Source organism: Rana temporaria, chromosome 2 (genome assembly GCF_905171775.1).
Source record: "Rana temporaria chromosome 2, aRanTem1.1, whole genome shotgun sequence".
Taxonomy (NCBI): Eukaryota; Metazoa; Chordata; class Amphibia; order Anura; family Ranidae; genus Rana; species Rana temporaria.
Genome location: NC_053490.1, coordinates 529,305,521 through 529,321,699, shown reverse-complemented (window position 1 = coordinate 529,321,699; position 16,179 = coordinate 529,305,521). Strand labels below are relative to the sequence as shown.

At 44.9% G+C, this 16,179-nt stretch overlaps 1 protein-coding gene across 4 annotated transcripts in view; it reads right to left on the bottom strand.

The window, feature by feature from the left end:
* The window catches only part of LOC120928041 (limbic system associated membrane protein), an 840,365-nt gene that overhangs the window by 270,840 nt on the left and 553,346 nt on the right, over positions 1 to 16,179 (bottom strand). For all 4 annotated transcript variants that reach the window (XM_040339115.1, XM_040339117.1, XM_040339118.1 and 1 more), the window contains exon 3: positions 10,519 to 10,644. In XM_040339115.1, the coding sequence (XP_040195049.1) occupies positions 10,519 to 10,644 (126 nt within the window). The remainder of the gene's footprint in view (positions 1 to 10,518; positions 10,645 to 16,179) is intronic.

Sequence of the window (16,179 nt, the reverse complement as noted above, 5' to 3'; positions counted from 1 at the left end):
ATATATATATATATATATATATATATATATATATATATATATATATATATACACACACATATATATATATATAAAGCATACTCCTACTGCAGTGTTTGTGATTTGAACTTACAATTAGATATTTGTATTAGCATGTAATAAAATAATTTTTATAGTAATTATTTTGTTAGCCTAAATAATTTTTTTTTCCTCTTAATAAAAAAGTTTGTAATATATATATATATATAATATTATATTAGGAAAAAAAATAAGACTAAATTCACAAAGCTTTACCAACAGAATAAGACACTTTGTCTTATCCATGGTATTGTAATGTTCAAATATCAATGACCTCAACTGAAAATACCTGTCACTTTTTTTTATTTTTATATTTTATTTTTATTTTTTAATATATATTATATTTTATTTCTTACTATATATATATATGAAAAATAATATAATAAAAAAAAATAATATAATAAAATATATATATATATATATATATATATATATATATATATATATATATATATATATATATATAAAGCATACTCCTACTGCAGTGTTTGTGATTTGAACTTACAATTAGATATTTGTATTAGCATGCAATAAAATAATTTTTATAGTAATTATTTTGTTAGCCTAAATACTCAAGTACTATATATATTCTTGTATCACCAATTTTTCCTCTAAATAAAAAAAGTTTGGAAAATATATATATATATATATTATATTATATTATATTATATTAGGAAATAAAAAAATAAAAATAAGACTACATTCACAAAGCTTTACCAACAGAATAAGACACTTTGTTTTATCCATGTTATTGTAATGTTCAAATATCAATGACCTCAACTGAAAATACCTGTCACTTTTTTTTTAATATTATATATATATATATATATATATATATATATATATATATATATATATATATATATATATATATATATATATATAAATATTTTATTTCTTACTATATATATATATATATATATTTTTATTATTATTATATTTTATATATATATATATATATATATATATATATATATATATATATATATATATATATATATATATATAAGGATACTCCTCCTGCAGTGTTAGGTTTATGATTTGAACTTACAATTAGATATTTGTATTAGCATGTAATAAAATTATTTTTATAGTAATTATTTTGTTAGCCTAAAGTTACAAGTACTGTTTTTTATTTTATTTGTAAGATATTCTTGTACCACCAATTTTTCCTCTAAAAAAAAAAAAAAAATAAAATAAAAAAAGTGATATTTATATTAGCTACACTAAGTACGATGACGAGGACGCTGCATAATAATTATAAAATGTCGGCCAGGAAAATTCGGCAATTAGCGCCGCAGAAGTGTCAACGGCCCCTTTTAGCAGAGACCCGCCCCTCCTCCCGAAAATTCAGGGCACGTGAAGCCGTCGGCTAATGAGGCATTGAGGAAGTGCGCCTCTCCATTAGTCTTAATTTTTCATTATTTACTGGGAAACAGGAGAGGACAAAGACGGTGAACCAGAAACAACACGTTTCCGTCTCTAAACATGATGACTTAATAATCTTCTGGTTTGGGGCGTGATGTCATCAATCATCCCGCCCCCGCTCTCTAGGCTCTAGTAAGCATTCCTTATCAATGCCATTTATTAATTATCCTCAAATTTGTGGTGACAGGCGGCAAAGAATGTTGTGTTCTCGCTGCACCTGAAATCATAAAGTGGACCTTCTCCGATGTTGGCATAACGGTTCTGCTGTGAAGGTCAAATAAAAAGTTAAGGATGATCTGAAATTACAGTGTAATGTAGCCTGTGCCCACCAATGCAGCCTGTGCCCACCAATGCAGCCTGTGTCCACCAATCCAGGCTGTGCCCACCAATCCAGGCTGTACCCACCATGCAGCCTGTGTCCACCAATGCAGCCTGTGCCCACCAATCCAGGCTGTACCCACCATGCAGCCTGTGTCCATCAATCAAGCTTGTGTCCATCAATCCAGCCTCATGCAGCCTGTGTACACCAATCCAGTCTATGCCCACCAAACCAGCCTGTGCCCACCAATGCAGCCTGTGTCCACCAATGCAGCCTTTGCCCACCAATGCAGCCTGTGTCCACCAATGCAGCCTGTGTCCACCAATGCAGCCTGTGCCTACCAATGCAGCCTGTGTCCACCAATGCAGCCTGTGTTCACCAATGCAGCCTGTGTCCACCAATGCAGCCTCATGCAGCCTGTGCCCACCAATGCAGCCTGTGCCCACCAATCCAGCCTGTGCCCACCAATCCAGCCTGTGTCCACCCATGCAGCCTGTGTCCACCAATGCAGCCTGTGCCCACCAATCCAGGCTGTACCCACCATGCAGCCTGTGTCCACCAATCAAGCTTGTGTCCATCAATCAAGCTTGTGTCCATCAATCCAGCCTCATGCAGCCTGTGTACACCAATCCAGTCTATGCCCACCAAACCAGCCTGTGCCCACCAATGCAGCCTGTGTCCACCAATGCAGCCTGTGTCCACCAATGCAGCCTTTGCCCACCAATGCAGCCTGTGTCCACCAATGCAGCCTGTGTCCACCAATGCAGCCTCATGCAGCCTGTGCCCACCAATGCAGTCTGTGCCCACCAATGCAGCCTGTGTCCACCAATGCAGCCTGTGTCCACCAATGCAGCCTATGCCCACCAATGCAGCCTGTGTCCACCAATTCAGCCTGTGTCCACCAATGCAGTCTGTGTCCACCAATTCAGCCTGTGCCCACCAATGCAGCCTGTGTCCACCAATGCAGCATGTGCCCACCAATGCAGCCTGTGTCCACCAATGGAGCCTGTGTCCACCAATGCAGCCTGTGTCCACCAATGGAGCCTCATGCAGCCTGTGCCCACCAATGCAGCCTGTGTCCACCAATGCAGCCTGTGTCCACCAATGCAGCCTGGGTCCACCAATGCCGGCTAATGTAGCCAGTGCCCACCATGCAGCCTGTGTCCACCAATGCAGCCTGTGTCCACCAATGCAGTCTGTGCCCACCAATGCAGCCTGTGCCCATCAATGCAGCCTGGGTCCACCAATGCAGCCTCATGCAGCCTGTGCCCACCATGCAGCCTACCTGTACAGGGGAGGAGAGGAACAGGAGAGCCGCCCAGATGATGGAACACAGTTTTCATTTCAATTGGTCTGTTCCCGCCGCTCAACGTCACATATAGCCTCGCCCCCTGGCTGGGGAACTTTGATTGGCGGTCCCGGAACTTTGATTGTCTATCAAAGTCCCTGGACCAGGAGGAGGGGCAGTATGTGGCAGCGAGTGGCGGGGAACACAGCAATTGAAATGAAAGCTGTTATGGCGGTGTTCCCTGCGCTCTGATCATCCAGGCGCCTCTCCTTTCTCAAGGAATGGGAGGAAGGACTCCCATTCAACCCAGGCTGGTGGCGGTGCCCAACCCCCCCCCCCCCCCCCCCCGATCCCAGGCAGCCAATAGCTCGCCAGCACTCAAAACTCACTCGCAAAATGCGAGCAGGCGAGTGGAATTTTTGAGCGCTGCCCTATGACACCACTTTGTGTGAATATCTGAGGCACCTTTGAGACCAGGACCATGGTGATTGGACCTTTCTTCAGCAAGATTTAGGAAAATCTTTTGGAGTGTGCAATATTTATTAATGTAAGAAAAAATTTCACCTTTCGACTCTCAGGTATATTTGGTTTGTTTGTTATCCTTTGTTAACATGCAATTATCACATATGTGTTAGCGCCTTGCTTTTCATTGTTTCGCTAAAAACCTGTGATATTTCACTTCTAGATGAATCTAAAGTTAGTTTAGCGGTTATCAAATAGTGTTGCTGTTGTTGGGTATGTACAGTGCCTTGCAAAAGTATTCACCCCCCCCCCCCCCTGGCATTTTACCCATCTTGTTACATTACAGCCTTTAGTTCAATGTTTTTTTAATCTGAATTATATGTGATGGATCAGAACACAATAGTCTAAGTCAGGGCACTCTGACGGGGACACCTGAAGTGATGGGGACACCTGATTTAAGGGGGCACTCTGACAGGAACACCTGATGTAAAGCTGCACTCTGATGGGGAACCCTGATGTAAGGGGGCACTCTAAACAGGGACCCCTGTTGTAAAGGGACACTCTAATGGGGACACCTGATGTAAGGGGGCAATGTAATGGGGACCCCTGATGTAAAGGGACACTGATGGGGATACCTGATATAAGGTGGCACTCTGATGGGAACACCTGATGTAAAGGGACACTCTAATGGGGACACCTGATGTAAGGGGGCAATGTAATGGGGACCCCTGATGTAAAGGGACACTCTGATGTGGATACCTGATATAAGGTGGCACTCTGATGGGAACACCTGATGTAAAGGGACACTCTAATGGGGACACCTGATGTAAGGGGGCAATGTAATGGGGACCCCTGATGTAAAGTGCCACTCTGATGTAGACCCCTGATGTAAAGGGGCACTCTGATGGGCACACTAGGCATGTGCAATTTTTTAACTTACGAATATGTTTTCCGTCAATTTTCGTTTTTTTTAGTTGATTCGTTACCATACGAATAAACAAATGGTTTAGCGCAATTAATAACGAATAACGATATTTTCAAAATAACGAATATGAAAAACAACAAAGATACGAAAGAAGAAAGAAACGAAAACATAGAAACAACGAAAATACCGAACCCAAAAAAAAAAATAATTACGAAAAACAAAATGAACGAAAATGCAAACTTACTAATATTCGAAGACCGAAAAGAAAACAACCGAAATGCCGAACAAAGACTTATGCCGCATACAGACGGTTGTTTTTTGTGATGAAAAAAAATGACGTTTTTAAAAACGTCATTTAAAATGATCATGTGTGGGCAAAAACGTTGTTTTAAAAAAACGACCAAAAAAAATTCGAACATGCTTGAATTTTTTGTGTCGTTTTTCAAAACGTCGTTTTTTACTTCACAGAAATTGACCGTGTGTAGCAAAAAACGTCGTTTAAAACGACGTTTTTCAACCCGCGCATGCCCAGAAGCTAGTTATGAAGCAAGCTTCAATGGAAAAAAGTGGTAAAACGTAACCTCACTTTTCTAGAGCATTGTGAAAAAACGATGGTGTGTAGGCAACGTCGTTTTTGAAAATGATGTTTCAAAAACGTCGTTTTATTTCATGATTTAAAACGTCATTTTTTTTCATCACAAAAAATGACCGTCTGTACGCGGCATTAAAAACGAAAATCAAAACTAACGAAAAATAAATTACGAATCTACGGAAATGAAAACAACGAAAATACAAAATAATGTAAATTAGCTTTCGTTAGTACTGAAATATTTCCGGACATTGACCAATAGCCACTGAGCGCTGTCCCTTTCCTCTGAAGAGGTTTGTTCCTTCCCCCAATGAGCTTCTTTCTCATTACCTCCTGGCTCCTTGTGTCTTTTTCTGTGTTAGACTGCAGTGCATCTCATTTCTAGATTTGTATTTGTAATATCTGACATATTTTAGTTTTCTTCTACGTCAGACTTCATTCTAGACAGGGTGTGTGTGCTAACTAAGACAGTCAAGTCAATCGCAGTAAAGTACGAATTACAAAATTACGACGAGTAGTGTGTCGAATAAACGTAAAATGTATTCTAACAGAATTACGAATGCAATAAAATCTACAAAAGTACGTTTTTACAATCAAAGGAAATTAGACACGAAAATACGAATGATCATAAAGCAACGTAAATATATTTCTTACGAAAATACGAACGCGGCATGATGGAAAATATAATGTAAATACGAATAGCAAAACAACGAAAATTAAACTAACGTAAAAACGAAGGAACGAATAAAATCATTTTAAAAATACGAACGCGGCAGAATACAAAATATAACGAAAATACGAATCTCGATTCAACGAAAAATAAACTAAAAGAAAAAAACGGAAACGGAAAAAAGAGTGTTACGAAAATACTAAAGAGTACGAATACGATAACTAACGTCTTACGAAATTACGACTCGTTACGAATCACGATAAACGAACAGAAACGAAACAGAAATAAACGAAATTTTTTGCTGTGCACATGTCTAGGGCACACCTGATGTAAAGGAACACTCTGATGGGGACACCTGATGTAAAGGAACACTCTGATGGGGACACCTGATGTAAAGGAACACTCTGATGGGGACACCTGATGTAAAGGGGCACTCTGATGACGGCTCCTACTGTAAGGGGACACTCTGATGGGGACAAATGATGTAATGATGTAAGGGGGCACACTGATGGGAGACACCAGATGTAGGGGAGCCGTCTGATGAAGAAACCTGATGGGAATACCTGATATAAGGGGGTACCCTGATGGTGGCAACTGATTTATTGGGGTAGTCTGATGGGGTCACCCAATGTAATGAAATACTCTGGTAGGGGTACTTGATGTAAGGGGAAACACTATTGGGAACATTTACATTCACAGAGACCAGAGTTTGTGGAGGAAACCGTAAGAAAAGCACCAGAGAGTGCGGCTTGCGCCAAAAAAGGGAAGAAAGACGTGTACAATCGTTAATGGCACAGCCTTGTAAATCGGACTACGGGCGTCAAAAAAATTTAGTGACCGGACCTCCTTGAATTTTAATTCACTACCCCTGGCTTAGTCAAAGCCCAGACCTCAATCCAATAGAAAATCTGTGGTCAGACTTAAAGGTTGCTGTTCACAAGCGCAAACCATCCAACTTGAAGGACCTGGAGCAGTTTTGCAAGGAGGAGGAATGGGCAAAAATCCCAGTGGTAAGATGTGGGAAGCTCATAGAGACTTATCCAAAGCGACTTGGAGCTGTGATATTGACTTTAGAGGGGTGAATAGTTATACACATTAGCCCAGATTCACAAAGCACTTACACTGACGTATAACAAGTTACGCCGACGTAAGTGCAAATGTGCGCCGTCGTATCTGTGCGCCAGACCCACAAACTAATATGCGCCTAAAAACAGGCTTCACCCAGCCGATGTAACTTGCCTACGCCGGCGTAGGGTTGGCGCACATTTAGACTGGGCGCATGGTGCCGCTCCCATTGTTTAGCCATTCAAACATGCAAATGAGGGAAATACGGCGATTCACGAACGTGCGTGTGCCTGGCGCATGCTACGCGAGATGCGCGTAAGTTGTACGTCCGGCGTAAATTTATGCCCCATAAAGGAGGTGCAACTTGGCAACAGACATGCACAGGTCTGCACCAGGGAACACAAGCCGACGTATTTTGCGTTGGACGTGTGCCTGGCTGGGCGTACGCTATGTTCACGGCGTACACAGTGATCCGGCGTAGCTTAGGCAGTTGTGCCGGCGTGGTTGTGAGCAGGCACATGGGGGGGGTGCTGTCGTCACGGTGCATGCGCAGTTCGTAATATGTACCTGTCTGGCGCTCGGCCCATCATTTGCATGGGTTTATGCCCACTTCCACCTACACCGATGTACGCCTTCAAAACCCACGCCACGCTGGGGCACCGTTGGGAGCACTGACTTGCTGAATGCAGTGCTTGCCTCTCTGCGCTGCGTTGGCGTAGCGTACATTGTTTGCCCTACGGCGGCGTAATGTGCGCCCTGCTCTCTGTGAATCTGGGCCATTGACTTTTTCTGTTATTTTGTCCTATTTGTTGTTGGTACAAAAAAAAAAAAAAAACATCATCAAAGTTGTGGGCGTGTGCTGTAAATTAAATTATGCAAATCCTCAAACAATCCACGTTAATTCCAGGTTGTGAGGCAACAAAACACGAAAAATTCCAAGGGGGGGGTGAATACTTTTGCAGGGCGCTGACCGTCTCTGATCCAAAGCATGATTCAGGCTTACTGCTAGCTAAGAGAAAGCAGCCTGGGACTTGAACTGCCAAAGAAGCACATAGGTAGATTCAGGTACATTGGTTTAACTTTAGGGCGGCGTGGCGTAGCCTGTTTAGGCTACGCCGCCGTAAATTAGCTAGGCTAGTAATGATTCTCAATCTACTTACCTGCTAATTTACGGCGGCGTAGCCTAAAACGAGCGGGCGTAAGGGCGCCTAATTCAAATTGGTTGGAGGGGGGCGTGTTGTATGGTATTGAAACTTGACCTCACGTTTTTGACGTTTTTTGTTACTGAGCATGCGCCGGGCGCCTACATTTCCCAGTGCGCATTGCGCCTAAGTACGCCATACAGGCCTATTGATTTCGACGTGGACGTAAACGACGTAACTCCCGATTCGCGGACGACTTACGCAGACGACGTAAAAAATTCGAACCTCGCGGCGGGAACGGCGGCCATACTTTAACATTGTTATTCCACTTCAAAGGTGGAATAACTTTAGGCCGCCTAAGGCCTTAAGGAAACGGCGTAAAGCGAATGCGGCGGCTGGGCGTACGTTCGTGGATCGACGTAGAAGCTCATTTACATATTCTACGCCGGCCGCAATGGAAGCGCCACCTAGCGGCCATCCAAAAAATTGCAATCTAAGATATGACGGCGCAAGCCGTCGTATCTTAGATATGTTTAAGCGTATCTCTGTTTGAGCATACGCTTAAACATATGGCGGCGTAGATTCTGAGTTAGGCCGGCTTATCTACTGATAAGCCGGCCTAACTCTACCTGAATCTACCTAATTATTCCCAAGAAAAATCTTCATTAACCATCCACATAGTTTGGCGTTTTAATGACGCCTGACTGGGTGACTAAGAGGACCTGTAACAGACTTTAGCAGCTCATTTTTCACAAAACGTTCCAACGAGGGCAGAATTTTGGAAAAAAAAATGTCATAAAACGTTTAAGCGCTGAGCCACAGGTTGATTGCATTACCATCTAAGCTCTTCGATATTAAAGATTCTCAACTCATTACAGCCGGAGACACTGATAAAAATGAACACAGGGGATGAATAATACCGGGACCGGCTCATTCCCTTCAGACTCGCATTAAGCTCACTTCAGTAATCTTCATCAACGTTTTTTAAAAAAAATGTCTTTCAAAAAAGACGACAGAGGCGGAAGAGTTTCAGAAAAGTCTGATGCAGCATCACTGAGAAAGGACACCGCCACCTCCTGATTTTTTTTTTCCATCTCACTGGGACAAAAGGGCAATCCGGTTGTTTCTAGGAATGAGCCATACACCCCCCCCCCCTCGGTTCGCAGCAGAACATGCGAACAGGCAAAAAATGTGTTCGAACACGCAAACAGTGTTAAAGTCTATGGGACACGAACATGAAAAGTCAAAAGTGCTAATTTTAAAGGTTAATATGCAAATAAAAAGTGTTTGGGGACCCGGGTCGTGCCCCAGGGGACATGTATCAATGCAAAAAAAAGTTTTAAAAATGCCAGTTTTTTCGAGAGCAGTGATTTTAATAATGCTTAAAGTGAAACAATAAAAGTGAAATATTCCTTTAAATTTCATCCCTAGGGGGTGTCTATAGTATGCATGTAAAGTAGCGCTTGTTTCCCATGTTTAGAACTGTCCCTGCACAAAGTGTCATTTCTGAAGGAAAAAAAGTAATTTAAAACTACTCGCGGCTATTAATGAATTGTTGTGTCCCGGCATGGGTCCCCACCAGTCCATTAACAGGCCCTTTGGGTCTGGTATGAATATTAAGGGGAACCCCAAACCAAAATAAAAAAAATGCCTAGGGGTCCCCCCAAATTCCATACCAGGCTCTTCAAGTCTGGTATAGATATTAAGGGGAACCCTGCGCCAAATAAAAAAAAATGGGGTTCCCTCCAAAAATCTATACCAGACCCTTATCCGAACACGCAACTTGTCAGGCCGCAGGAAAAGAGGGGGGACAAGAGAGCGCCCCCCTCCTGAACTGTACCAGGCCCTGAACATGCGGAGGATGTCCCCATGTTGATGGGGACAAGGGCCTTATCACCACAACCCTTGCCTGGTGGTTGTGGGGGTCTGCTTGCGGGGGGCTTATCGGAATCTGGAAGCCCCTTTAACAAAGGAAACCCCCAGATCCCGGCCCCCCCTATGACACATATGACACATGACCCGCCCCCCTCTGATGCAACGGGGAAACTTTGGGGTTACCCAGTGACATGTACGGGTGACCCCGTCCCCCTCTGACTCCACGTGGGTTTCCCATTGTTTCTACAACACTGGACCTCTCAACCACGAGGTCACCCGATCAGGATTCAGCTGGACAATGTCATGCCATTTGCTTACATCAACCATTAATGGGGCAAAGCCAGAGAGAAGCAGATCTCATTCTACCTTGGGTGGAACTCAATGGTGGCCTATCCATAGAGGGCGCATAGGCGCAACCTCCCCTATCCATGCGTCCGCCCCCCCCCCCCCCCCATCTACACATCGGTGGTCAGTAATTTACAGCACACAACACATTAATTACCAGAGACCACAGGGGCTACGTCGGCCCCGTATCTGAAACAGTCTATGGTGAAATAAACTGCTTCTTGAGGTGCTGCCACATAAAACACAAAAAAGTGGCAGCACTTCCCGTATAACCAACACGAAGATGACCTTAGAGACAGAGGTCTGTCCATAGCACAGTTCATAGGTACATATTAAAAATATTAAAAACTGACCTGTTGGGTTGAGGTGCCTCCAGGTGATGATGGGGTCGGGGCGGCCATTGGCAATGCACACCAGAGTCACGTTGCTGCCTTCGTTCACAGTGATGTCTGCGGAGATGTTGGAGATCTTTGGTGGAACTGTGAAAAGGGAACACAAATATGGCAAACGAGGGTTAGCGATGCCAATGCTGACATAAACCATACATTTACAATTTACAGGATAACTCCAGATAATGAATTAGGTATGCAGAAATATGAGATGTGTTTATCTGACAATTTGTACGGTAATGCACGTACCTCTATTTGCCCTGCATCTTTCTGCAGTGCTAAATAATTTCATAGCATAACGATGTACACATTTCATAGAACTGCAGATTTTGTGCCACTGCCCCGCCTCCTGCTGGCTTTTTTTTGACTACTAATGGACACTAAATTAATACTCAACCTGAGCCCTCTCCCATCTGTAGCTCCCTCTTAAAGTAACAATCCAGACCAGCCTTCTCAACCTTTTCAACACAGGGGAACCATTGAAATAACTTTCCGGTCATTCATGATACATTAGGCCTCGTACACACGACCGAACATGTCTGCTGAAACTGGTCTGCGGACCAGTTTCCGTGGACATGTTCGGTCGTCTGTACGGCCGACTGGACCGGATTCCCGGCCTAGCGGACAGGTTCCCAGCGGACAAATGTTTCTTAGCATGCTAAGAAACATGTCCGCTGGAAGCCTGTCCGTCGGACATGTTCGGTCGTCTGTACAGACTCACCGGACATGTCCGCTCGGCCGAAAGCCCTCGCATGCGTCGAAGTGATTCGACGCATGCGTGGAAGCATTGACCTTCCAGGGTCGCACACGTCGCCGCGTCATCGTCGTGGCCACGGCGCGGCCACGTCACCGCGTATCCTGTCCGCGGGAAATTTGGTCTGATGGTGTGTACAGCCATCAGACCAAATGATCACAGCGGACATGTCCGATGAAAACGGTCCGCGGACCGTTTTCACCGGACAGATCCGGTCGTGTGTACAAGGCCTTAGAGTGATGGTCAGTGAGAAGAATGCTCCTTACTCTTGTGGTCACTGGGAAAAGCCCCGCCTTACAAATAACTAAAAAGATTAATGGTGTCCGTGGGAACTTTTCTGGGAGGCAGAAATTGCTCATTGCTCATGGAACCCCTAGCAACCTCTGGAGCAATCCTCAAGGAACCCTTAGAAACCTCTAGAGGATCCCTCAAGGAACCCCTGGCAACCTCTGGAGGAACCCTCAAGGAACCCCTGGAGGATCCCTCAAGGAACCTCTAGCAACCTCTGGAGGAACCCTCAAGGAACCTCTAGCAACCTCTGGAGGAACCCTCAAGGAACCCCTAGCAACCTTTGGAGCAACCCTCAAAGAACCCCTAGCAACCACTGTAGGATCCCTCAAGGAACCCCTAGCAACCTCTGGAGGATCCCTCAAGGAACCCCAAAGGCAACCTCTGGAGGAACCCTGAAGAGCACCCTAGGTGGCCTCTGGAGAAACCCTCAAGGAACCTCTGGAGGAACCCTCAAGGAACCCCTAGCAACCTCTGGAGGTACCCTCAAGGAACCTGTAGGCAACCTCTGGAGGAACCCTGAAGAAAACCCTAGGCAGCCACTGGAGGAACCCTCAAGGAACCCCTGTCAACCTCTGGAGGAACCGTCAAGGAACCCCTAGCAACCTTTGGAGGAACCCTCAAAGAACCCCTAGCAACCTCTGGAGGAACCTTAGTGTTCCATGGATCCCTGGTTGAGAAACCCTGCTCTGCACTGCGTGCACCAATAGAAACGCAAAGCCCCACAGCCTAGGATACTCCTCTGACCTCCTCCTCCAGGATGACTGGAGACTGCAATGTCCACTGTTAACTATTTCCTGCGAAGACCAAAATTTCAGGGAAGGAACACTTAGAAAGTAGGAGCTAACAGCATTGAACGTTCTAAACTGCAAGTGCTAGGGTAAGCATTTTACCAAAGTTTACTGTAGCCTAGGTTGGCAAGACACTCCCCTTCTCCTCCGTCCTCCTCCAGGCTGGCTGGATACTGCACTGTCCACTGTTAAAGAGGACCTCCCCTGCCCCCTTCCTTGTATATAAAAACAGATGAAGATGGCCTAAACCATAAATAAGTACACTTATGGTGCCATGACCGTTGCGCTATGTTTCCTGTTTCAAGGTAGCTCTTTCTGTCTTGCAGCATCCTATGGAGCCACCCTTACATGCAGGGACTTGAGTGGTGTCTCCTTACACTGTGTGCATCAGCAGAAACACACAGCCCCTGCATCAGTAGAAACACACAGACTGCATTGTCCACTGTCTCTAGCCGCTTGCTGACCACCTCACGTAGATATACGTCGGCAGAATGGCACGGGCAGGCAATGCAATGTACATGTACGTTGCTTTGAACCTGCCCCCTAACGGGCGTGCACGCCCACCACGGTCTCCGTGACTGTGCCCGCGTGACCCGCAGACTCGATGCCCACCGGTGTCCTGAGATCGGGTCACGGAACAGCAGAACAGGGGGATGCCTTTGTAAATAAGGCATCTCCTTGTTCTGCCTGGTGACACAGCACTGATCGTCTGCTCCCTCTCATCGGAAGCAGCGATCAGTGATGTGTCACAGTAAGCCACGCCCCCTAACAGTTAGAATCACTCCCTAGGACATGCTTAACCCTACGTCACCAAGCGCGTGCTCCGGTCAGAACGTAGATTTGCAGTCCAAGGACCCCGGCTTTGGAATGCTCTACCCACGACCATCCGATTGGAAGAAAACCATCGGGCTTTTAGGAAAAAACTAAAGACCCACCTCTTCTGAAGGATAAGGACAACGCTGGATGCAAGCGCCTTGAGGCGATTAAGTTCGCATTTTGTTGCGCTATACAAGTTACTCACTTTGCTGCCCCTACTGGCTAACCCATTCACTGCCAGTCACATATATACAGTAATCAGTGCATTTTTATAGCACTGATCACTGTATAAATGTGAATGGTCATAAAAAAGTGTCAAAAGTGTCCGATGTGTCCGCCATGTCGCAGTCACGAAAAAAAATCGCCGCCATAACAAGTAAAAAAATAATAATAATAAAAATGCCATAAAACTATCCCCTATTTTTTGACGATATAGCTTAACGCTTATTACGATTTTTTTTTTACCAAAAATATGTAGAAGAATACGTATCGGCCTAAACTAAGAAGAGCCAAGCTGCATTGAAAGTTGTAAATTGTAAAGTAATGGAGTGAGAATTTTGTCAAATGGAGAATGTTACCGCAATTTTATTTAATGTTCTAAGCTAAAAAAAATGCTGATTGGTTTAAAACTATTTTTAAAGATGGCTTTTAGCGATATAATATAGATTTATTTTTTTTATAATTTTTTTTGTACAATGTTGTTGTTTATTGTGACATAACGGGAGTTTATTGATGGACATACGGCTACTTGAAGGTCCACTTTAGGCCCATCATCCCTCGTAATGGGTGCTCCATCTCTGCTGAACATTTCACTCTGCGGCTGAAGAGCTCTGATGTACTTCTTATGAGACGAGAAGAAGAAAAGGACGGCGGCGGGGGCCGGGGGGTCTCTGCGTTCTGGTGGTCCGAGCGGCTCTTATCCTCAGTACTATATAACAAGCATTTTTCTCTTTATAATATCTAAATCCCGAGAATGGCGGGCCGACGGGGAGAGCAAACATTAGCGCACATCCTTTTATTGCGGAAGGGAGCGGGCCGCGTCACCGCGCGGAGCTTTATATAACCCTGACCTTTGTACAGCCGTTTGCCGCAGTTTACTCGCGGGAAAGAGTAAAAGAGAACTGATTTCATTTCAAAGGTCAACGTCGCCCCTTTCTGTATATACTGTATTTATTGGACTAGAGAGATACTCACCGCGCGACGCCATCTCAAGCTCTTCGCGTATGTGCTGCTTTAAAGCGGAGGTCCGCCAATTTATTTTTTTATTTTTTAAAAGTCAGCAGCTACGAATACTGCCGCTGCTGACTTTTAAAATAGGGACACTAACCTGTCCTGGGCGCCCGCAATGTCGGCACCCGAGGCCGACCTGTCGCTCGGTCCTCGGATGCTGCCTTTGCCATCTTTGGTAAGTGAATCAAGAAGTGAAGCCTTGCGGCTTCACTTCCTGGTTCCCTACTGCACATGCGCAATCAAAATGGTCCCTGTTGTCTTCTGGGACCCGTGTGTCTCCCAGAAGACAGCGGGGGGGAGTGACATAGACCCCAGCAGATTCTGCCGGGATATATGCCCAGAAGTGGGTGCAAATACCCCTCCCCCTGAAAGGTGCCAAATGTGACACCGGAGGGGGGGAGGGTTCCAAAAAGCAGTAGTTTCAATTTTGTGTGGAACTCCACTTTAAGTAATCTAGGCAAACCATTTCCTGCCATTAAAGTGGTTGTAAACCTCAGACACAGTGGCGGCCGTTGGAATATTTTTTTTTTGGGGGGGGTGGCCCGGATTCACAAAGCACTTGCGCCGACGTATCTCCAGATACGCCGCGTAAGTGCAAATATGCGCCATCGTATCTGTGTGCCGGACCCACAAACTAAGATACGCCTAAAAACAGGCTTCATCCCGCCAACGTAACTTGCCTAATTGTCATTCAAAATGCGACAGCGCTGAAAGCTGAAAAATGGCCTGGGCAGGAAGGGGGTGAAAGTGCCCAGTAGGCAAGTGGTTAAACAGCGAATGTTCATTCGCTGTTGTAACACACCTGGGTGGGTTTGGAGGACACATTCTCTGCGGCCCGAGCCCACCCTATTTAATATAAAATCGGAGCCTCTTATCACCACTAGGAACGAGCTTCATATTCGAGTCGAACTCATGTTTGGCGAAATACGAACAAAACGGGTCGTTCGCGCCAAATTCGAGTTACGTTTCACAGACCATAATTCACTGCGGCATCGCTGGCTGATGAATGGCCAAGCATGCACTATGACCCGCATGCTTGGCCAATCACAGCCTCCAAAAAACGGAGAGCTCACCTTTTCGGCTCATCCCTAATCACCACCAATGTAAGGGGCATTTTCCCAATGACCCCCCAAAAGACTAATCTTACCAAGGGGGTTCCATGAGACTCGAACATGATATTAAGGGTTCCCTTGGGGTTAAAAGGTTGAGAAAGGCTCTAGCATGGAGCATGGAGCTCGGAGTTGGGCTTTGGAAAGTCAGTGACACCAAGCTCTCCTTATTCTGGAGTAAAAAACGTTAAACCCGCACACCGTTAACCTTTAACCCGCACATTGCCCAAATGTCACAAATGGCCTTCGAGCAAGTCCTACAACTCGAGGTGAGGCGGCATTGATTAAAATAACGACAAAGGTAGAAGAGCCGGAGGCTGTCGGTTGCGTGATATCTGTCGATACATCTTCTCCCGTTCTTCCACTTCTCTCTGAAAGCCTTCACTCCGCAGTCCACATTAGGATTCAGTAGAGGGGGCCGTCCTTTCTATTGACTTCCAACAATTTATCCAGTGTCCACCGACTCCGGAGACTCGCAGCAGTGCTAGATAATTGCCATTTCTTATGTCTGGACAGAAATCTCTCTCTCTCATTTATTTATTTATTTATTTATATATGAAAGAACCCTCAGAATTTCTATCTTGAAGATGTCAACGTGCTTTACTATTCAGCTATGAATCACCTGCCCCCCTTGTCC